The sequence below is a fragment of the Dermacentor andersoni genome, chromosome 1 (genome assembly GCF_023375885.2).
Source record: "Dermacentor andersoni chromosome 1, qqDerAnde1_hic_scaffold, whole genome shotgun sequence".
In the NCBI taxonomy this organism is placed as follows: domain Eukaryota; kingdom Metazoa; phylum Arthropoda; class Arachnida; order Ixodida; family Ixodidae; genus Dermacentor; species Dermacentor andersoni.
Window position 1 is genome coordinate 188,634,115 of NC_092814.1, and position 23,087 is coordinate 188,657,201.

General features: G+C 46.0%; 1 protein-coding gene across 9 annotated transcripts in view; it reads left to right on the forward strand.

Moving 5' to 3' along the window:
- U4-U6-60K (U4-U6 small nuclear riboprotein factor 60K) overlaps nucleotides 1-23,087 on the forward strand; it is a 107,952-nt gene that overhangs the window by 23,935 nt on the left and 60,930 nt on the right. For all 9 annotated transcript variants that reach the window (XR_011894945.1, XR_008609031.2, XR_008609030.2 and 6 more), the window contains exons 7-9: nucleotides 4,618-4,712; nucleotides 9,162-9,220; nucleotides 20,917-21,040. Coding sequence is in view for 2 of the 9 variants with exons in the window: in XM_055062893.2 (XP_054918868.1) it covers nucleotides 4,618-4,712; nucleotides 9,162-9,220; nucleotides 20,917-21,040 (278 nt within the window). In the remaining 7 variants the exon portion in view is untranslated. The remainder of the gene's footprint in view (nucleotides 1-4,617; nucleotides 4,713-9,161; nucleotides 9,221-20,916; nucleotides 21,041-23,087) is intronic.

Consider the following 23,087-nt stretch of genomic DNA (forward strand, 5'->3'; position numbering starts at 1 on the left):
GGGAAAAGATGGGCGGAATATGCCGTCGAAGGCGCTGTGGGTGCAATTGCCGCTTCGCTATGCTTCGTTTTTTTAGCCCTCTCTGGCAGCGACCGTGCCGACCCCTCACTCTCTCTTCCTTTCCCCAGGAAGCGTGGCTTGGAAACGTCGCCGCGTCTCAATGCCGCACACTCTCTTCGTTGAGCTCCAATGGCCTTGCCCAATGCACACGCCGGCGATACAGGAGGAGCGAGGGAGCTCGTGCCGGTGGGGCGCAAGAAACGGGGAAAGGCTCTGCGTCTCAGTCGCTAGGCGACGGCCGCGCATGTGCAGAGGAGGAGCCTGCTGACTGACTGCAGAAATGTTTTCCCCTGAGGACCGGACACTAATGTCTTTGGGAAAAGCGCACCTTCCAGGGGCGCGGTGCGGCGCGGCGTTCGATATAGTGAATGTCCGACGAAAATGGAATTCGATATACTACGCAATTGTCCTATACTTTTACATAGTATTTTCAAGGGGGTGATCTGTGTGTTCAATATAGCCAATAATTCGAAATATGCGGGTTCGATATATCCGGGTTCGACTGTAGTTCGAAAAATTCTGTGGCCCCTTTCCATGTAAGGAAAATTGATCGACGACTGTACTTATATGCATAAAAGGTCAAATTTCAATACAATGAAATTTTGATGTAACGAAGCAAATTGCCGATTTTACTGACTTCATTATATCAAGGTTTAACTGTAGATACTGAACAAGTGGAAACAAACGAGACAACAAAAAAGAACATTCTGTGGTGTATGTCAGTGAACTGTACATGTGTCCAAGGCATGATCAAAACATACGCTGCAATAGTTGTAACAATAAACCGAGGAATCTTATCACTTTTTCAGATAGCGACACTGATGGCTTGCTCACGCACCTTTCCTCTAATGTTGCAATTTCATAGGCCTCCACAATCTCCCTTTTCATCTTGTTATAAGCCCTATACAGAATAGAAGTACTTTCAAACATGGGTTTTCAGGGACAATCTCGGCTATGAATGCCCATATGACCCGAGATTACTCTAGTGACGTTATGTTGGTGCTCTTTTTCTCTCTCATTGATGCATCTGCCAATTTGACCAACATACATTCTTCCGCACGAAATCGGAATGGTGTAGACGACGCTCTGAGACCAAGTTACAAATTGTTTGCGATGTTGAGTAGAACATGTGTTCCCTTTGTTATTGTCTGAATTAACCTGTTTGCATAGCTTCTGTGGACGCTCAGGGGCAGAGAAACCATGTCCACCCCGTACTTTGCCATTGTTCTTCTGAGATTATTTGAAATACAATGAATGTATGGTACCACAGCAACTTTCTTTGCTCTAGCAGTGGTACTGCTTGCCTTCGATGCGTTTTTATACTTCCTGCTCAAGCCCTCCGCAGCCGAAGTGAGCATATGCATCGAGTAACCAGAATCTGCCAGGCGCTTGGCCTGATCTCTGAAACTGGTTTCCATTTTGTGGTCACATGACTTCACCAGAGAATTATTGAAACATGTTACAACTGTGCATTTTAAGAGTTTTGAACGAGCGGAATGAAATGGTAGGACTGGCTTATTGCGTCTCGGCTGATAACTCCAGCAGACCTTTTGTGGAGAATGGTACAATCCCAAGTCTAAAAACCTTATGAAATTGCCTACTTCATGTGTCACTAAAGTGTTGTCTCCTCTGTCATTACGCATGAAGTCCCCATAGGCAATTTCATAAGGTTTGTCTTTCTGAGACTGTAGGCAGCTCCAGCAAGGCGGCAGAAAATGTTGCGGGCTAGACTAGTTGCGACGCTTCTGCTTTTCAATACAAGTCCCAAATAAACTCTTCCTGCGCAATGCCTTGATAGAAGCGTCCATTTTCTACCTCGGTGGGTGCATGCGACACAGGTGGTGCAGCAGAGGAGCAATATAGCTTCGCACCCTGCCACGATCTGCCAATGCCGGCAGATATACAAAGTAACGAATTGTGTTGGGTTTTTATTGACTCCGCTCGGAATCGACTTAGTTTTAATCATTGCAATGATGCCGCAGGCAAGCTTTGTTTGATGTGACAAGTATCACGGCGTTCAAGTACATTTTCGGCCACAACTGGACGAATCCGAAACATTTGCAGCCTGGGTTAGGCCCGTTGAAAGTAACGCGAACACGGTGTACTGTACTATGCAGAAAGAGTTTTCGCTTGTCAACATGGGAAGAAGAGCAGTGACAAGTCATGCTGAAAGTAAGAAGTACAGGGGAACCCCGTTCATACGTTTTTCACCGGACTGGGGGAAAAAAAACTTAACAGCCGGGAAAACGCAACAGTGAGGAAAGCTCCGAAAATGAATGAAAAAAGTGCAGCTTCAACTATAGACAATTTATTTCCACAGAGTGTGCTTAGGACTTAGAAAAGTCCAGAATGGTGGCTTGCCGTTCCTTTCGCTCGCTAGAAATCACCACACGTTTCTCAATAGCCTGGAAGGCCGCATTGCTGTCAGCGTCGCTGTGAGGTGCGACGTACCTGCGGAGGAGGTCCAGAGCCGTGACGGCTTCTCCAAAGCTAGGATTTGACAACTCCCCGGCATCTTGCGGCTCGTGCTCCTCGTCGTCATCGCAGTCCACGGCTTCACTCGCAACCGAGTTCTCAACGATCTCGGCGATGCTCTGACACTCTGACGTCACGACGGCAGCATCCACGGCGACGTAGTCGTCATATGTTCACGAGGCTTAATGCACAATGACGATAGCACGATAGAAAAGGAGTCGACCCGTCCAACAACCATGCGGTGACCGTAATCACAGTGATGATAGTGAGAGCATTTTTCACGAATGGCCACCTAGTCGCGGCCTCTCGAACTGGCGTGCGGCTTCTTGCAGCCAGTTCCATAGCCAAGCCCAGCCAAAACTCGTCAGAAGCCAAAATGGCGGTTGGAGCGCGTTGCCTACTTTGTTCCAGGTGGGTTCGGGGTGCTAAGTTGCGACGTATTATGCAGGAACGTTTTCACAGCTACTACGTAACAGCGGGGTTCCTTATACCGTAAAAACCGGACTATAGGTCGGACCGGAATATAGGTCGATCCCCCAACTAACGAATTCTAAAAATGAAAAAAAAACAATATTTTTCAATGGCAAAAGTATCGAAAGACACCCTTACCTTGAAACAAATGCGACTCATGCACAATAGTGACAGTATTTATTTAAATGCTACTCGCATGTGCACTCAGCCAATTTTTAACAGTATCGCGCGACCATCGACCCGCGTGCTTGTCAGCACCTTATTAATGGCGCTGAGCAACGAAACAAACAAGATACGCGCGTGTACACGTGTACACGTGCACTTACTTTCGCTATTTCGCCGCTCTGTGCGGTGATGATAACGTGCTGACAAACACGCGGGTCGATGGTCGCGCGATACTGTTAAAAATTGGCCGGGTGTACAGTACACAGAAGGGCACGAAGTGCGCAAGCGCTACTCTGAATCAGAGCAACGCCTTTGATCAGAGTCGTCAGAACTAGAGTCGGATGGCGAGTGCTTCTCGCTGCCCAGTCCAGAGGCGTGCGCGATCTCTACCGCTTTCAAACGTATGCATTCGGCAGTCACAGGCAGCGATCTTACACGCAGCTCTCGGACTAACTCTGCAACCTTGTCTTCCATTTCTGCTGTCCGCCCACGGAATGACGTTTTCTGTTGGTTTGCTGCTTCTGCCTCCGCCAGTACCGAATGCTCTTTTCGGATACTCCAAATTCGTGCTGTGCAGCGAGGTTGCCGTGGGCTTCCGTGCACTCAATCGCCTTTTTCTTGAAGGCAACGGTGAGTTGCCGTCGACTTCCGCTCATTCTGAAACAAAATGTGAAAAAGCAGCCTTTAACCAATATAACTTTGTGACAATGTAAACGCAAATTGGCGGTGCCACAATGTCGCCACGCCGCACTACTGCTGATGGCGATGGCGAAGGCAGCTCTTTACTTTATCCGCCCATTGTTGCAAGACTTCCGTAGTTTTTCCGCCAATGTCCGTTATATAAGACGAGGGTCAACTTTTCGCAATGCTTTTTTTTAAAAAAGTTTGACTTATATTCTGGTTTTTGCGGTACATTGGATCCTATGGAAGCTATGCCGGGACCGGATGAAAACGATGTAGCAGCCGGGAAAATGCAGCAGTGAGGAACGTAACAGCGGGGTTCTACTGTACATTAGTTTTCTGCTTTGTACACAAAGTGGGTGCCTGTTCGATTTGGGCATGTGTTAGACAAACACTGCCAGATGAAGCAGCGGTGTGCTTTGGCATTTTTCGTGCATCTTGCGACCTGCCTGATAATTCAGTCAGTTTTGTTGGTCCTGTCGAGATTGAATTACAAACGTCAACTGTACTATTTTTGTTTGGAATTCAGCCCTAAGGGTTGTTTTTCTGGATGTAAGGTTTTTGTGACTTGTACATTGAAAACGCTCGTTAAATCGGAGCTGGTCGATTTTCAAGCTAGGTTCATGGTAGTGGAAGGCCGTGTTGCCCTATCTTATAATGCCATGCTGGAAAGTATATTTTTGTAGGAATTACTACTTAACATATTTTCATTTTTGCACTTTTCTGGCTGGCACTGAACTTCCTATGCAATTTTTTTTTCTGCAGTCTTTGAATATCAACTGCAGCCAAATTGGGGATACACGCCCAATCTCCTTTTGTGAGTTTAGTCCCAACTCGCAAATGCTAGCAACATCTTCCTGGTGAGTGTTTTCATTTGTATAAGTACGTGCCACTGTTGCTGACACACTGCCAAGCATGGCAGCTACAATCAGTTTACCATGATGCTACCCTTGGCATGCTGTTTTTTTGAATGGCGATTAGTGGATTGTCAGCATCAGTGTTTCAAGTTTTGCATGTGTGTTGTGTTGATAAAAAATATTGCTTTAAGGTTGCATTAACATTTTTTTATTATTTCCAAGTTTCAACTAGTATTTGCAACTTGTTATGCAGCCTGGCTACTGTAAAATGCGGAATATAGGTTGAGGCAGAATATAGGTCGACCCCTTACCTTGAAGCAAAGAAGTCAACATAAAAATTATAAGGCAAGAAACTTGTTTTATTTACTGGTGCAACCAGACTCGTCGCCTGCTCATTCGTTCGAGCTGTCTGAACTCTCGTCCGAAGACTACTGCTTCTCACTGGCTGTGTGCCACAACGGGCTGTCCCCTGTGCCGTCCAAGAAGTTGCTAATGCAACATTTCTTGAATGCCTGCACCACCATATCGTTCGGCAGCAAGCGCGAAGCCTGCGACATCCATGTGGCCACAGTGGCAAGAAGCAGCCTGTGCAGCCGGCCGGTTGGGGTCTTCGGGTTGTCACCGGCAATCCACTGATTATACAGTTCACAAACAAGGTCTTTAAAGGGCCTGTTGAGCACGACGTCCAGCTGCTGAAGTGTTGATGTCATGTCTCCTGGAATGACGGCGAGCTCTGTCCTCCCGTCGCGGAGCGCCTGTTTTACAGCTGCGGTCAAGTGCCCGTGAAAAGCATCCAAGACGAGCATGCTCGGACACTGCAGAAGTGCGCCGGGCTGCTGGTTCCAGACGGTATGTATTTAATTGACCATAATGGCCTTGTCCACATAGCCCTTTTCGTTCACGCGAATGACACTGTCTCATGAGAAAGCCTCTTTCGGCAGCATCTTCCGCTTGAAGATTATACAGTTAAACCTGGATATAACGAAGTTGACAAAAGCTCGCAATTTTTCGTTACATGCAGGTTTTCGTTACATGCAGGTTTCGCGTGAAGGCTCGTACGAATGATGCAGAAACGAAACCAAATAGCTCAATATATCCGTGAAGGTGAACTCACCCTTCAATCATTTATTTTACACTAAAAAACTGCGTAATTTCCGCTTGCTTCTTCGGCACGAGTGTAGGCACAACACGCCGCTCCAAAGAGGCTAAATCGTGTAGAGCTCCTTCATCGTCGAGCGAGCCGACGAAACGGCGCATAACGTCCATTGCGTTCATCACCTCTTTTGCAGTAGGCACGTCACACGGATCTGCCTCACAAGCACCATCATCACCGCCATCCGGATTTTGCACGCTTTCAGCTACTGCTGCATCAGACATTTTTTCTGTAGTCACGGCGGCGTTGTCGGCAAACAAAAAGTCAGTCAGTTCAACGTCGTCGGGTACACCACCGTTAGTACATAGCTCGTTCCACGCTTCGGCCACATTGGACGGAGTAGAAAGGTCTTCCTCCTCCTCGTCGGCACCAGCCCGTGCGTTTTTGGCTATTCCGGCCTTTAAAAAGCAATTCGCGATAACTTCTGCCCTGACCTCTTGCCAGGAGGCAGCAAGCATCTCGACTGCTTGATAAATGTCGATCTTCATCTCCCGTTCCAGACGGATGTCGAGAAGTATTTTCAGGATTAGTCGGCGCCGGTAACAGCATTTAAAACTGTTAATGACCCCTTTGTCCAGGGGTTGTATTAGGGACGTGCAGTTGGCCGGGAAGTAATGCAGTTCGATGTTCGACAGCTGCAGGCCCTCGACGTGGTGCGCCGAGCAATTGTCCAGCAGTAGACAAACTTGACGGCCTTGCCGCTTGACGTCCTGGTTAAATTCCTTTAACCACTCAGAAAATATTGGCCGAGTCATCCACGCTTTGGAATTCGCCACATACTTCACGGGCATACGCTTCGTTCCCTTAAAACACCTGGGACGGGCACTTTTGCCGACAACTAGCGGGACTCGCTTGTCTGTGCCGTCGAGGTTGGCACACAGCAGAATCGTTATGCGGAGCTTGCTCTGCTTTCCACCGCGGCAGTCATCGCCTTTTAACGCTAGCGTGCGGCCCGGAAGCATTTGATAAAATAGAGCTGTCTCGTCGGCATTGTAGACATCAGCCGCCTCGAAGCGACTCAGGATTCCAGGCAGCTTGTCAGCCACCCACGAAGCAGCAGCATCGCTGTCTGCGGAGGCAGATTCGCCGCTGATTACTCTTCCGACGACACCGTGCCGGCTCTTAAATCCCTGCAGCCACCCGTTGCTTGCCTTGAAATCGTCATGACCCAAGATACACGCAAAATCCTTTGCCTTCTGTTGCAAGATCGCGCCGCTTATGGGTACATTTCTGGCTCGCGTGTCCAAAAACCACGTGAACACTGCCTTGTCCACATCAGTGTATGTGGACAGCTTCAGTCTTTTTTTCTTCGAGCTTGTTCCCGACTCCACTGCGTTTCTGATGCTGTGTTCCGCACTCAAAATCGTTGATAGTGTGCTCGCTGGAATGCTGAAACGGGTGGCAACGTCCTTCTTCTTCTCGCCCGCGGAGACTGCATTTAAAATTGCGAGTTTGTCTTCAAAAGACAGAACTTTTCGTTTTCTGGCAGTAGAACTCATCACGACCAACCGACGACGCAGTTAGAAGCGGAGACGCACGACTACACGCCGACAGGCAGGCCTAGCACCTCCAAAACAAGTCAGACAAACCAGTACCAGAGCACAGTTGACACACGCACACGTGCAGAACGCAGGACAACACTCAAGATGGCGAATGCAACGCACCCATAGAGAAAGAAAAAAAAGTGACGGATATCGTTCGTCATCGTCCCTCCCCCTCTCCCTTCCGGCGCCTTGGCAATGAAAGAACCGGCTATCAGCGTTGCTTTTCAAGTGAATTCTTACACATAAGTGTGTATAAGCCGTTGAAACAAATGAAAATCACAAAATAAGAATGCTTGTCCTCAAATCCATACGAAACAAAATAATTCTGCAAGAAAAATCAGCTGCCGATACCAATGCCACCTGGTGCCACGCTAGACAAGCAAAGCCTGAAAAGACTGCTACGTTAGGCACGGAGCGGCGCTAGTTGCCGCCATCATCATCATCATCGCTAACTTTGCTCGGTCGCGGCAATCCCTGGCGTGCGCGTAGCTGCTGGCTCCTTACAGCATTAATATTCAATAATCTAGAGCATTTCTTCGGCCGAATTTTCCTTAAAAGTGCTAAAAGTAATGACTGATCAGCTTTGGGAGTTCGTTACATCAAGGCTAACCGCCGCAACGCGTTCGTTACATCAAGGTCGAAAATACATGGGCTTCAATGGGGGCAGCATTGGGGAATTCAAAAACTTCGTTAAATCCAGGAATTCGTTACATATAGGTTCGTTACATCCAGGTTTAACTGTATATGGGGGCAGCTTTCTGCTGTCTGCAATGCACGCGAGCATCACCATGAAGCACGAGTTCTTGTTCCCCATTGAAAGAAGCTTGACTTCCTTCGCGCCACGTTCGCACACTGTGGTGGACGATGGCATATCGAACCAAACTGGCATTTCATCAGCGTTGCCAATCTGTCCCAGCATGTAGCCATGCTGTTGCCGGAGACAGATAACATAGCGCTCAAATTCGACCAGCTTGTCCTTGTATGCTTCTGGCAGCTTCTGGCAGATTGATGTGCGCAGACGAAGTGCGAATCCGTTGCGTTGCATGAAGCAACGAAGCCAGTAAATGGAACCTTTGAATTGCTCCTTGGACAGTATGGATTCATGGGCGCGCTCGATAGCTTTGATGCGGACGGGTTTCGCTGTCGCTGCCAAGGATCTGGCATGATGCTTGCATATGAAATCCGCCACCTTGTCTTCGAGCTTGGGGTGCACCGCGCTGCACCCGCGAAAGGATGTCTTCTGCGCATTGCAGGCAGACAGCTTGACTTCTTGCGTTCGCCAGTACCGGACGTCTTTTTCTAAGATGGCAAAGTGCCGCTAAGTGGACATGTTTCCTTCCACTTAGCATCTTCGATCACTTTCTTTTTAAACGCCGTGGTGAACTGACGTTGAGTACCAGTACTTATTTTGTGAGTTGTCACAAAATTAACAACACCAGGAACGATTGCTACACAAAAAGGAAAGATGGCATCGGTCCAACTGTGTAGGCTGCGTTGGTCAACATGGAGGCGATAACGGTGCGGATGCCAAAAGGTCTGCAGCTCCCACATGTTGCCAGACGACTATTCAGGTTGTGCCAAGGGCAGGCATACAAGTATGCTCAATGTGCTTTTAGAAATATTTTTAGGAAAAAACCTCGACCTATATTCTGCACTATATGGTTGATGTGAAAATTGGCTTCAATGTTGCTAGTGTAGCCATACAGACTATTTGTGCCGCAATACATACAACAATGTCGTATTTATTCATTAAAGGAGTGGGCTGTGCAAGCTGTGGTCGATCCCAGAGTGCAACCCCATCAGGACGTTAAGAGGTAGTAACTTGATTTTTTCTGTTATTTTTGTTGTATCATTCAGAATAATTCCATCTGTTTCGTTTTTATGTTTTTTTGGCATCTCTTTCTGCCGCATTTTATATGTTGAATACATGTCCAGGACGTTCCTAACTATGATGCACAATGTTTAACCCTTTCAAGGTTAATTTTTTTCGCCATATGCGACCGCCCAGGGTCGATTTTTTTTATTGCAGATTCTAATTCTTCTTGGGGACCTATTTCGGTAAAAATTTACCGTAATCTAGGGTGACTGTAAAGTGAGAAAAAAATATTTTGCGTTGCTCTATATGTATTCATCCATGAAAACAATAAAAAAGGAAATAAACGTATACACTAAAAATTTGAGGCATTGTTATACACATAGTTCAAGGCTTTGAAAATGCACACACGAGAATATTTCGCAATTCTCAAATGTTCCTGCTCTTGCACTAATATGTATGTCCATAGTGTAATCGAACTGTGTAGGTGTGCACACTAAAACAACCTGTGTGGTTGTGTGCCCATCACAAAACAAAACGTGTGACAAACTCCCACTAATCTTCATCTTATCACCAACCAGAGGCAATTAGTTTTCGCGAGCCCTAAAAAAAAAAAGAAAAGAAAAGAAACAGAAACACATGCACAGTGGCATCCTTCCTATGCGCACCCCTGTGAGCACTAAACGAGCGAGAAACAAGCGGACGCCCTTTGAGCGATTAGTAACGAGATAGCCATCAGTTTTGCAAGCACAAGAAGGCGAAATCATCAACGGAACAAAACCAAAACCGCTGCGCACCCGCGCGAGCGCCAATGCACAAGCGGTAGTATATAGACGCGCAGGCGCAAACTAGCTCTAAAACAAACTATGCAACGAAAACTGAGAGGTAGGTGCGCGAAAAAAATTGCCTTTATTCCCACATAGTAGCAGTACATGACAGAAAAGAAAAAGTTAGGAAATTGGCGCACATTTTAAATGTACAGACGGCGCCGTAAATGAACAGCATCGATCATTTTGGACTCGTTCGCGTGGCCGTATATTTACGTCATTGACCCTGAAAGGGTTAAAAAGAAGGCCATCTATACAGATGAAACCAACTTTATGTTGTTGGCAGCCATCTGAAGACATGGCAGTGTTTTTGTGGTTGGCATAATCCATTAGTGCCCAGTGTACTTTTTGAAAATACAGCACCATTTTTATTTCTATATAAGGCTGAAACATAATCTTTTCCTTAGTACACCATTTTCCTAGGGAGGGTTTTGCCAAGATGACCACCTTGTAGTTATTTGTCAGCTGTATGATGTCTTCGATCTATTCATTGCCGAACAAGATATGTTGAAAATAGGAGGCATTGCTGTGTGCACAGGTTAATTGTTTTTATCAGGCTTAAGATGTGCTTCCTGAAACTGAATTTCATGTGCAAGTTTGAGAAAAGAATGCCATAAATGATATTGCATATACAGTCGCTCTTGGATCAGTCAGACTCGAAGGGGTTGTAGTATGATGTATTGATGCCGTATTTATTCAAATCTAGGCTGATAATTTTTTTTTTTTTTTTCAAATAATCATATACCGAATCATATATATAATCATATACTCTAGGGTTGGCTTAGATTTGAGGATTTAAAAAAATGCACCAGCTAGTGCCATTTAAACAAGTCATTATCACAGCCGCTACCAGCCGTACCAGTAGCCAACTGAAGTACGTGAGCGACGTCATCATTTTGACCTGTGTCGTATCAGCATGCAGCATGGTGTTATCGTAATGGCACCAAACAGGCGATGACACTATAGTGCTGCTTTCAAACTAAAGTTGTGCTAGCCGCAGAGGCACCGTGAAACGTTCAAGCCAGGCGGTACTTCGGCATCAGTGAGAAAAGCGTCAGTCGCTGGAGGGGGCAACGGGAGATGCTTTTTACGTGCGCTGCCATGAGGATGGCATTTATCAGACCACAACAGCGATGATAGCGATGATGACGTAAGATGAGCTCGGCATGCTCATATTGAATAAATGCGGTTTTCATTTTGTGAACGCTGTCCTCCCTTTTTTGGGGTCAGCTAGAATAGGGGACGGCCTAGATTAGAGTAAATACGGTAATTCAAAATATTAAATATGCCTATTGGAAGCTTATCTGAAAACTCTGCATGTGTCGGACAGTTTCCTGAGATATTGAAAAGCAGGAATTAACTGATTTGTTTCTCCAAGGCCATGTCGAGCACACAGAATTTGACTTATTGTTTGCACACAAATGTCACCAGTCACATGGGCTGCGGAATTGTTTTTGATATACTGATCACAACGCTAACAATCACGATCCGGCAGTGAGGCTGCAGTGACAGCATCAGGTTGAAGTGCTTGTCGTGCTTTTTATTCAAGGTGAGGTAAAAATGGATGCAGTGCGAAAGCGAACCAGCCTGTACTATGTTCCGTGCTGCCACCAGTGCACCGTTTTTGATCATTCATCATATGTCAACAATGAGTCATCTACGCTGCTGCTGTCACATTTGGAAGTGGCTTTCAGCTTGCAGAACATCTGAGTAAATTCTCACTCGTGTGTAACCCTGCGATAACGAGTTACCCATTCAGCACGGACCTGCGGATTACACGGCGATGAGCCTTGCACACCGCTGCCGCCATGGTCTTTCCACGAGGACACAAGTGCAGATAAGGCTTGCGGTAGTGGTGGGGTTTGCGGTTGGAATCGTTTTGCCCAATTGTGGAACACTGAAATCCCATTATGGAAACCCCTTGTCTACAAGAAGAACAACTCAGTTTTTTGAAAACATCTCCTGTTCGGCATTCCACACTCAGAGCCAGTCACTAAAAAGATAGTGTTATCCACACTTTGTTGTGGAATGCATATATTGGACCAGGAGGCATTTCACATTCTTGAAGCAGCACAATAATGTAATACATATAGCCGAAGCACTACGTGTTCTTTTCTACAAGTGAATTTTTTTTCTGGGCATCGTACATGGCAACATTAGTCTTATAAACTTGGCATGCGGTGAGCTTCAATATACAATAGAACCTCGTTAATTCGTTCTTGAATAAAATGCAAGCAAAAACGTGTTAACCAGGAAAACGTATGATCCAAAGTCGCAAAAAAATTCGACAGACTCAACTCAGATTCATGCAATGCGAAGTGTGAAGGGTCAGCACGAGATGATGATGCACCCCGCTCTGGTGGGACCCAAGCTACCTGAGGTGTGCATTATCATTTTTGCAGCTTCAGCAAGCTTATGTTTGCGCTCCTTGAATTCGGCTTGGGTCAGCAGCTTATTTGGGCGGTGCATTTGGCAGGATTTTGGCGTGCCCATTGAGTGAGAGTTGTTGCAGCATGAAACGCTGACACGCGTTGAGCTCATAGAGCCTGAGCGACCCAAGATGCTCGTCGTTTAAGACGGCGATTGGAAACTGAAAAGAAATTGAGCTGGCGGGCAATGCAGGCAGAGCAAAACATAATCACTTTGTGGCACCTGCAGCAGGCAACAACGGTGTGTTAGGGTTATCGCCTATTAAAAGCGTGTGGTACGCTTCCTATACTACATACGTGATGAAACAGTTGCTGGTGAAGATTCTCATTGCAATGGGTTTGCAGCGATAACTGTGAATGGAGAAGTGCGACGACCCCCTGAGGAGATTTGCTGGTACCAAAACAGGAAACCGAGTGCGTGGCAGCATTTTCACCTGACATGGTTGGGCGAGTACTGCAGGGAAGCTGCCATTGCGGCTGCCTACTGCTCTCGATCGCGCGTGCCTCACACCTTTTCTTGTTTACACGGCATCTAGTAACTGGAAAATGTATCAGGCAATCACAGTTTGACAATATATGTACTGAATGTTGGTGCTGAAAGGTTGCATTTTCCGGGAGCCTATTTACCGGTAAAAGAGAAGCGTAACTGTAATGGGTCATTTTTTGCACTCTTGTTTGTGAATGTTGGCGCTGGGTAATTGTACAAAACGGGATCATATCAATGAGGTTCTACTGTATATGTAAAATATCTTGCTAATATGTCCATTTTAGCAGAAGTTGAGCTCAAGTTATGTGCACTGAATATATAGGAAACAAGAGTTCCTGAACTCTCCACTTCATCACAGATTTTGTCTTAAAAGCAGTCCCTACTGTACTTGGCTGTAGTAGTTAGTGTAGAGTTTTCCTGCTGCAGGGTGTAAGAGGTATAGTTAGAGCTATGCCTGGACAGGGTTTGTTCAGGAATGCATTAGTAGATGTGAAATAATGGCTGTTTAGCAATAATAAATTTAGCAGTATTCAGGACTACTGTTTTACTAGGGCGAAAGTCATTGTGTTTGAGGCCACGGCGACTGCGTTTCGATGGGGCGAAAGATGAAAACTACCGTGTACTTAGATTTAGGTGCACATTAAAGAACCCCAGGTGGTTCAAATTTCCAGAGTCCCTCACTATGGTGTGCCTCATAATTGGATTGTGGTTTTGGCACGTAAACCCCCATAATCTTATTGTGCTTGAGGCTTGCTTATCATGTTTACATGGCGATGCACCTTATAGTTAGTGATTGACACATGAAACATTTTGTGATATCCTGCCAACTGAACAAGTGTTCCCTGCTTTGCTTTTACTTGGAGGCCATGCAATGTGTCAGTCCAACTTGTTTTTTGTTTGAGACTCTTGCACAGCCGCAGGACTTTGTGACCAGTGTCTACGACTAGCTTCAGTCATGATATTCAGCCTGTATACAGTCAACTCTCATTATAACAGACCATGATAATCTGACAAAAAATGTCCGTTTTATCTGAAGTCCATAATATACTAAATCGTAATAGTATCCGAAACTGGAAGCCACCGCCAAAATGCAAAAAGATTGTCAAACAGTCTCTGTATGTTTCAACTACTGCTGGAATGCCACGAAACATTGTCAGATAAAAAAAAAGAGAAGCATTCACGAAGGCATGCATCTGACTTTTCATATGCTTGGCAGAAAAAGTTATGTGCAGAGCACTGCTGGGGCACGATCGGAGATCGTTGTTCGGAGTGCGCGATTGGCCTAGGCCAATCGCGCGTGGCGAAACTGAATGCGTGCTTCGAATAACAATCTCCGATAACGATCTCCAATAGCGCCCCTGCCCTTACCTATGCTATGAATCTGAATTAGCTCTAACATATTCGTACCAACGCACCTCTCACAATAATCACTTATTTTAATTTGCCAGTGGAATACACCAGGACAAGGTGTTGGAGCACCGGAATGTCTCACTTCCGAAACTTTGGTCGCAAATCTCTAACAGTGTTATTGCAAAGAGTGAGTGACGAATGTTTAAAGTTAAAAAAAAAATATATATATATATATTCACAATTAGCTCGAAAAGAGCTTTGCGACGTGAGATTGGTGGCGCCTTTCAGGGAGGATGCAGTCACTTCGCGCTGCATTTCAGTCAGTCAATACTTGAATGGAACAGCAGTCTTGCTGCTGCTAAGAGTATTCTTTCACTTCTTCAATGTGGTCAATCACTTCCTGTGAAGTTGGCCTGACTGCATGTGGCTCATTTTCTTGCTTGCTGTTGTTGTCTGATGACAGCTCAGAACAGCTTTCGATCATGGCTCTCACCTCCTCGTCCGTCAGTTGCTCATTGTCAACAACGCCGCTGTCAAATGTGACAAAGTCGGAGAGAGAGAGAAAGAAACTTTATTACATGTCCTTGCTGCGGTCAAGGTGGGCGGGGGCTGGGAGACGAGCCTCACTGGAGTTCCCCTTCCTCAGGCGATGGCCAGACATTGAGTCTTTGGCGGCTTCTTCGCCCAGCTGGACTGCCGAGAGTTGGTTCTCCGGGCATGCACTGAACAGCACAGCCTCCAACAGCTCGGGCATAGCGATTTGAAATGTAGGGTCGGTGCTGTGTTTTATGGTGTGTGTGGCTGCGGGACATGCCCAGATAAGGTGGTTGAGGTTGGCTTTAGCCACCCTGCATGCTTTGGATTGTGGAGCGTAAACATCTGGGTAGATGTGACTGTACAGCAACGGTGTGGGCAAAGTGCGTGTCTGTAATAATCGCCATGTTGTCGACTCAGACTTATTGAGTGACTTGTCAGGAGGTGGGTACTTCAATCTTGCCTTACGGTAATGCATGAGAATTTCACCATATGTAACCATTCTGTCTTTCGCGTGGCTGTGCCAGGAGACGACTGCCTCGTCTTCAGCCTGCTGGGCTGTGGGTTGTTCGGGGGGTCGCTAACCCGTTGATAGGTTATATGCCTGGTGAATGATTTCTTGGGCAGCGTCGTGAAACACTTCGTACCCGGCTAGACCTGAATGGCCCGGGGCTCAGAAGAGCTCTCTGCTCCGAATGCCTCCCTGACCTGAGGTCACGCTACTGAGTCCGATGGTTCATCTAGGACGGATGACTCCTCGCAGGCATTCTCATTATTTCTCTGAAAACCAGCCTTCCTGGAGCAGTTTTTGACATCAGTTTTCATCTGTTGCCATTTACAGGACACACAGTAGCATAGGACACACCAAGATGTATGCACTAAAAGATAAGCAGGGTAATATCATCAGCAATCTCAAAGATATAGTAAAAGCAGCGGAAGAATTCTATACTGACCTGTACAGTACCCAGAGGAGTCAGGATACCTCAATTCGAAACAGTAATGAACAGGATGCAGAAACTCCTCCTGTAACTAGCGATGAGGTCAGAAGGGCCTTGCAAGACATGAAACGAGGAAGAGTGGCAGGAGAAGATGGAATAACAGTCTGTTTAATCAAAGATGGAGGAGACGTAATGCTTGGAAAACTGGCAGCCCTTTATACAAAGTGTCCGTCAACTGCAAGGGTCCCAGAAAACTGTAAGAATGCAAACATTATACTAATCCACAAAAAGGGAGATGTTAAAGAATTGAAAAATTATAGGCCCATTAGCTTACTCCCAGTAGTATATAAAATATTTACGAAAATAATCTCCAATAGAATGAGGGCAACACAGGTTTTTAGTCAACCAAGGGAACAGGCTGGCTTCATGAAGGGATACTCTACAATGGATCACATCCATGTAATTAATCAGGTTATCGAGAAAGCTGCAGAGTATAATAAGCCTCTCTATATGGCTTTCATAGATTACGAAAAGGCATTTGATTCAGCAGAGATACCAACAGTCATAGTGGCTTTATGTAATCAAGTACAGACCACTTATGTAAATACCTTGGAAAATATCTACAGAGGTTCCACAGCTACCTTAATTCTGCACAAAAAAAGTAGGAAGGTACCTATAAAGAAAGGGGTCAGACAGGGAGACACAATCTCCCCAATGCTATTCACTGCGTGCTTGGAAGTATTCAAGCTATTAAACTAGGAAGGCTCGGGAGTAAAGATCGACGGTGAATATCTCGGCAACCTTCGGTTTGCCGATGACATTGTTCTATTCAGCAACAATGCAGACGAGTTACAACAAATGATTGAGGACCTTAACAGGGAGAGTGTAAGAGTGGGGCTGAAGATTAATATGCAGAAGACAAAGATAAATAACCTGGCAAGGGAACAAGAGTTCAGGATCGCAAGTCAGCCTCTAGAGTCTGTGAAGGAGTACGTTTACCTAGGTCAATTAATCACAAGGAGCCCTGATCAGGAAATCACAGAAGAATAACAATGGGTTGGATCGCATATGGCAGACATTGCCAGCTCCTTACTGGAAGCTTACCATTATCAATGAAAAGGAAGGTGTACAATCAGTGCATTTTACCAGTGCTGACATATGGGGCAGAGACTTGGAGACTGACAAAGAAGGTTAAGAACAAGTTAAGGACCGTGCAAAGAGCAATGGAACGAAGATTGCTAGGCATAACATTAAGAGACAGAAAGAGAGCGGTTTCGATCAGAGAGTAAATGGGTATACAGTGGAATCTCGATGATACGAATCTCACGGGGTCACGAAAAATATTCGTATTAGCCGAAATTCGTATCATCGAAACAATTAAAACTAGCTAAACTAAAGAGTCAGAGGTGAACTCAATCAGGCACACGGATGTAAATAGCATTTATTTCTTGAAGAACAAGTCTTTAATGTCATTCTGCCTCTTTTTCTTTGTCAGGTCACTTAGCAGACTGTTCAAATCCATAAAAACACGTGCACGTGTCGTCGCTGATTTCATCCGCGGCCATAGCACACCTCAGATATTCGAGCACGTGCAGCGTTTCAGCCACCGGTGGTGGACCTTCGCTGTCATCCACGTCTAACACAAAGAACGCAGCCCGAAGCACAGCAGCTACTCCGTCTGATGGCACGTGGAAAAGCAACAAAAGCGCCACCTCTTCAAACTTCGCGCCGTCCGGCGCCCGGCGCCGCGTCTCCGCACCGAAAGAGAAGGGGAGAAATCGCGTGACTGCGCGCTGTTCTCTTTCGTGGCAGTCGTTGGGGCGGCGTTTATTAAGGCGAAAGCTTCGGCTCATGCTCACAGTCGCGTCCGTCCGTGCGCTAGAATCGTGCCAGCTGTAGCCTCTCCTCCGCGCAGCGGCGCAACCTCCTCCCCTCCTTAGCAACCGGTGCGCCGATGGGGGGCGCTGCTGCGCATAGCAACCGTGACGTCACACAGCGGTAGAATGAGCGAGCGCTCGCGCGCGTTAGCCATGCGTCAGCGGTGGCAGCTGCACCACCGCTCCTTCGACAGACGTCTCGTTGCAGTCGAGTGAGTGAGACACATGGCTCCGAAGCAGCCCAGTGATTCCGCGCCAAGTGGTTCAGGGAAGCGGCAGCGGACGCCGGATTCCCCCAACCCTGAACACCAGAACAACAAAGAGCGAATGCGCATGCGACGACTGAACATGTCACCAGATGCGAAAGCAAGGGAGGAAGAACGGAAACGCCAACAGCGACTGATTAGAGCCGGGTACCAAAGGCAGGGAAGCAGAATGAAAGCGGCAGCAGCGACAGGCGATATCGCCGAACACCAAAGCGAATGAATTGGAGCGCAGACGGCAGCAGCAACTGGCTATGTCACCGAACAGCAAAGCCAGGGAAGCGGAGCGCAGACAGCAGCAGCGTCTGGCTTTCACCAAGCACACTTTAGAATTTCCAGTGTCTTAGCAACAACCGTTCTCAAGCGCGTTGCAAAGTAATGGGGCTCGGCCTGAACCACAGAAAAATTCATTTAATCTGGAAATTCGTATTAGTCATGATCGTATCATCGAGATTCCACTGTAGACGATATGCTAATTGACATCAAGAGAACAAAATGGAGCTGGGCAGGTCATGTAATGCGCAGGTTAGATAACCGTTGAACCATTAGGGTGACAGAATGTGTACCAAGAGAAGGGAAATGCAGTCGAGGATGGCAGAAGACTAGGTGGAGCGATAAAATTAGGAAATTCGTGGGCGCTAGTTGGAATTGGTTGGCACAGGACAGGGGTAATTTGAGATCGCAGGGAGAGGCCTTCGTCCTGCAGTGGACATAAAAACAGGCTGATGATGATGATGACATGCTCGCCAACACTTAGGCTGGGAATGTGAGATCTATTTTCGATTCCCGACTGCTTTGCATGTTGAAGAGCAGGCGTTCGACAAAGTGCGTACGATAGGCAGCCTTGATCGATTGGCTGGAGTACTGATGTCGCATTTGGGGGAAAGTAAGCTAGCTGAATTGCTTCGAGCTTGGGTTCTTCATGTGGCTTGAGCAGTTGTCCAAAAAAAAAAAAAGGAAAGCAACACCTTCCTCTTCTGCTTGATCATTTGCTTATCGAACTGCAGCAGCTAGGTGTTGAAGACATCTTTTGTCATCCGTGCCTTTGTGTCGGCAGTCCAGCCAACTGGCATGTTCTTTAAATGCCGCAAGGCACGAGGCTGTTATGATTTTCCGATAAACGGCAGTTTCCTTTTTCTGTCCCGTCCATGTTGCAACAAAACGTGGTTGAACGCTCCTTGGAGTGCTTACCACTGTGGTTGCCGGAAATCACGTACGTTTTGTTTGGTTTCGCCTTATAAAACATGCCACTTTTGTCTGCATTAAATATGACCTTGTCCTCATACCTGGCAAGAAGCATTGGCAGCTCATTTGCCTTCCATTCTGAGACGGCGTTCACACTGAGACAGTGAATGCTGTTGTGTTGCGTTCACCGCAGACTTGCATGAATGTTACTCCATGCTTCACCTTGAAATGGTTCAGCCATCTGTCGCTGAAAGTGACACCATCATGTCCAAGGACCACGGCTAGCTGTTCCGCTCGCTTTCTTAACAGTAGTCCGTTCACTGAAATATAGTGAGCTCAGGCATGGCGTTGCCAAATCAGAAGTTCAGACTCAACATCCAGGTATGTGGCCTCATGGAGCTTAAGCACTTAGGATTAATTTCCCCCGACACTTGATTGGCGGCGATGCCTTTGTTGTTCATAATTGAACTCGCGTTCTGCTTCGATAGTCCGATCATTTATGCAATGTCTGCCTGCTTTTCACCATGTGCAACTGCATCCACAATCTTAATCTTGTCGCTCAGTGAAATTTGCTTCCTTTTTTTTTGCCATTATCTCGGCACTTGCGGTCTGGCACAACTGACTAGCATGGGAACATAAAAATAAAATGGCATCAACAAGCGATAACACACTGCGTGTGATGAATATGCCCTCAGACTGGCTTGGCTAGGGGCTGGGCTTGGCCACACACCGCCTATATGGCAAGCCGCAATTTAAACTTGACGTGGCTTAAGTGCACAGATATTGGCGTGGTCAAGTCTTTTGTCAGCCCGTGTCAACACGACAAAAGTACGTTTTATATGCCAGATTTTGACAAAAATCGACTTAAATTTGTCCGCTGTAGCCGATAGTCCGTTGTAGCGTGGTTGCATTAATAAAATCGGTAGAGCAAACAAGTTGAAATATGGTCCATTGTCTGTTGTACGGTCCGTTGTAACGAGCATAGACTGTATCTCCTTTCTGTGGAAGGCCTGCCAAACTATGAAAACAATAACCACAAAGGAACCTTATATGTAGGGTTGCCAACTGTCCAGAATTTAACGAGATAGTCCCAACTTGGTCCTGTAGGGATGGCCAAATATCCCAACTTTTGCTTTCTTTCTCTACTGGATAACAATAAATAGACCAGATTTCCTTTTTATAATGCCTGACAGCTCGTTTACATAGTCTTTTTTTTGTTCATTTGTGTTGTCTAAACACAAAAGGCGGTTTCGTTTTTGTTGGGATTCTAGTTCTTTTGTAGGCCCTAATCGTCCACAGTACCTCTATCCGTATGGGTAGCCGTGTTAGTCAGGTAACTAGGGTGCACTTGTTGTAAATTGTGACACAGTAGGACTAAAAAGGTTCGATGAACTTTGTTGCACATAGAGACTGGCGGCTCGTGGCACTTGCAGGGTCGGTCGTTGCCTTTCCTCCCAGTCTTGACTTCGTCCACTTGCTAGTTTGCAACTTTACTTCCATATTTGTTGGTGACTTTTGATGTGGACTTTCCAAAGGGTGACCTTCGCACTGAAAACATGGAAGCCATCAAGGAAATACTCAAAGAGAAAAGCAAGACAAATTTGTAATGGGCTGTGTGGATATCAATGTTTCCCAGTGGACTGCTATAGTTGTATAATTTTTTTTCTTCTTTACATTTATTAGCCCTCCTGTGGAGGGCACCAAGTGGCATGATGACATGCCAAGCATGATTTTAATATGCAGTGTGCAAGTTTACTGACTGAGATCCGAGAGTACTGCATATTTAACCTTCTGCTGTTGTGCCCAGGACACAACTGTAATGTGGGTGCCATTACATTCCACCCACGGTCAACTTACCTGCAGTCGGAGAATGCACTCAACATGGCCTCTTGCTCTGCTGATGGCGTTGTCAACTTGTGGAACTTGAAGAGGTACAGTGGTGCTGGAGTCATCTTGTCAAATGTCTTCCTAGGCTGAGTGGTCATTACCTTTACTGTTCCGATGTCATTTTTCCTTTGAATAGGACTTTGTAGGTACTGAGGGCTTCGTAAAATGCAAAAAAAAAGTACCATATACATTTCGTTTGGTCTATGAAAGGGCTAGTCTGGCCGTCTTACAGATGTCATTTTGAACCATGCATTATTTCAATTGCCAGGCCAGCCCGCTTGTCTGTGTTTCAGAAAGCTTGCAAACTCTACTCGCTATTTGGTGTTTTGTTTGCCTTTTTCCCCTCTGCAACTATGCAGATGGTATGATGTTCTGCTGCTGAGCACAAGGTCATGGGTTCAATTATTTACAGGGTGTCCCACATAATTTGAGCCAAGAATTAAAAAATGAAAGGCATGTTGCAAGCAAATTGAACTGAACGCATACTGTTTGCAATAGCCTATAGTAACTCAGACAATATTTTGTTTTCCCCATAACTCACTAATTAAGTTTAATTACCCAACTTTTTAATTATTGGCTGAGGACCCCCAAGTATGATAGGCAGTTTTGTAGAGCACCTTCACAAACCACCGATCGAGTTGTTTCCTTTATGATACGTCTCACATAGTCCTTTCTCACGTAGTCCATAGTCCATAGACGCTTTTGTCGACTGATGACGTCACTCTCGCACAAATCCAAGCAAATCTGATCGCCTCCAAGCGTAGTATGAGGCAGGGCATTACTATTTGATTTTTTTGAGCCACTCTAAGCTTAATCAATTTTATTTTATTGGTGAATGAGTTTTTCGAACTGTTAGATATTTCGGACTATTTTTCGGTCTCCACGAGGTCCAGAAAGTCGGTCGGTGACTGTAGCATTATTTGCAGTATGCACTACAGTGCATCTCTTAGTGCTGAAAGTAATGACTGGATGTAACATGTGTGTGTCTTCGACAATTATTCATTATATAGGAGTTTGGAAAGAAAGTAAATGGCAGGTCAACATTTTTATCACTTGAGATTTACACTACAGATGCAGAGAACTGTGGCTTTACTTTTGTATATAAAAGTAAATACTTTTTTTTTGCATATAACCCGCCACTGCGTATGACTCGCACCCGTAGTTACATCAGCCCAGGGGAAAAAGAAATCCGCATGTAGCTCGTGCAGATAAATGCTTACAACAATGCTAAAATATTTGCAAAAACAGTTTTCATTCATGGCTGCACGACTTGTCCACATTGTACCTTCTGCCAGCGGCTCTGTTGCCCCCCTCTCTCCAGTGATGCTGATAAAGCTGGATTCACACAATGGACATGATTGCGGGTGAATCAGTAGCGTGATAGGTGACGTGAATTGAATCACTTTACAGCTAGAGGATGACTGCGCGGACGGAGTAGCCCTCGCACGGGCAATGGCGATGAAGCAAACGCGACTGACCTGAAAATCCCAACAGTGATTTGGCACTGTGCCATATATGGAAGCGCTTCACACAGATTGAGCGAGCGCCATGTGAACGGGTGACGTATGAGTTAGGCATCACTGCGTGGACTTTTTGCTAACTACTAAACACGTAATGGTGACCTGTAAAGAGAATTGGTGACCATGAAGGAGAGGAGAAGGAAGCTTAAACACGCAGGTGTGGGGAAAGGGTTGGGTTCCTAGGTTGGGTTCACGGCAGCGTGGCATAGGCTGCCGGGAAGCTCCTCTTTAAAGGGAAATCAGCATATAATCTACACCCCGACTTTACTGTTACATCTTTAAAATTTTTCGTGCAGGTCATAAGCACAAAAATACAGTAAATAAACAAACACTTCCCATATTGGATTTGAGTGTTTAAAAATTTTTCTCAAAGTTTTAGAGCAGTGCCATGGACCACCATTCGGCCGTGTATAGTGCAACATTTTTGCGATAGGTCAGCACGTTTTCAATAGTCTTTATGTACTTGCTTAATAGGTATGACGGACTAGTTAGTGATCCATGAATTTGGTGATACCAAGAGAAGGGAAGCGCAGTAGAGGGCGACAGAAGACTAGGTGGTGCGATGAAATTA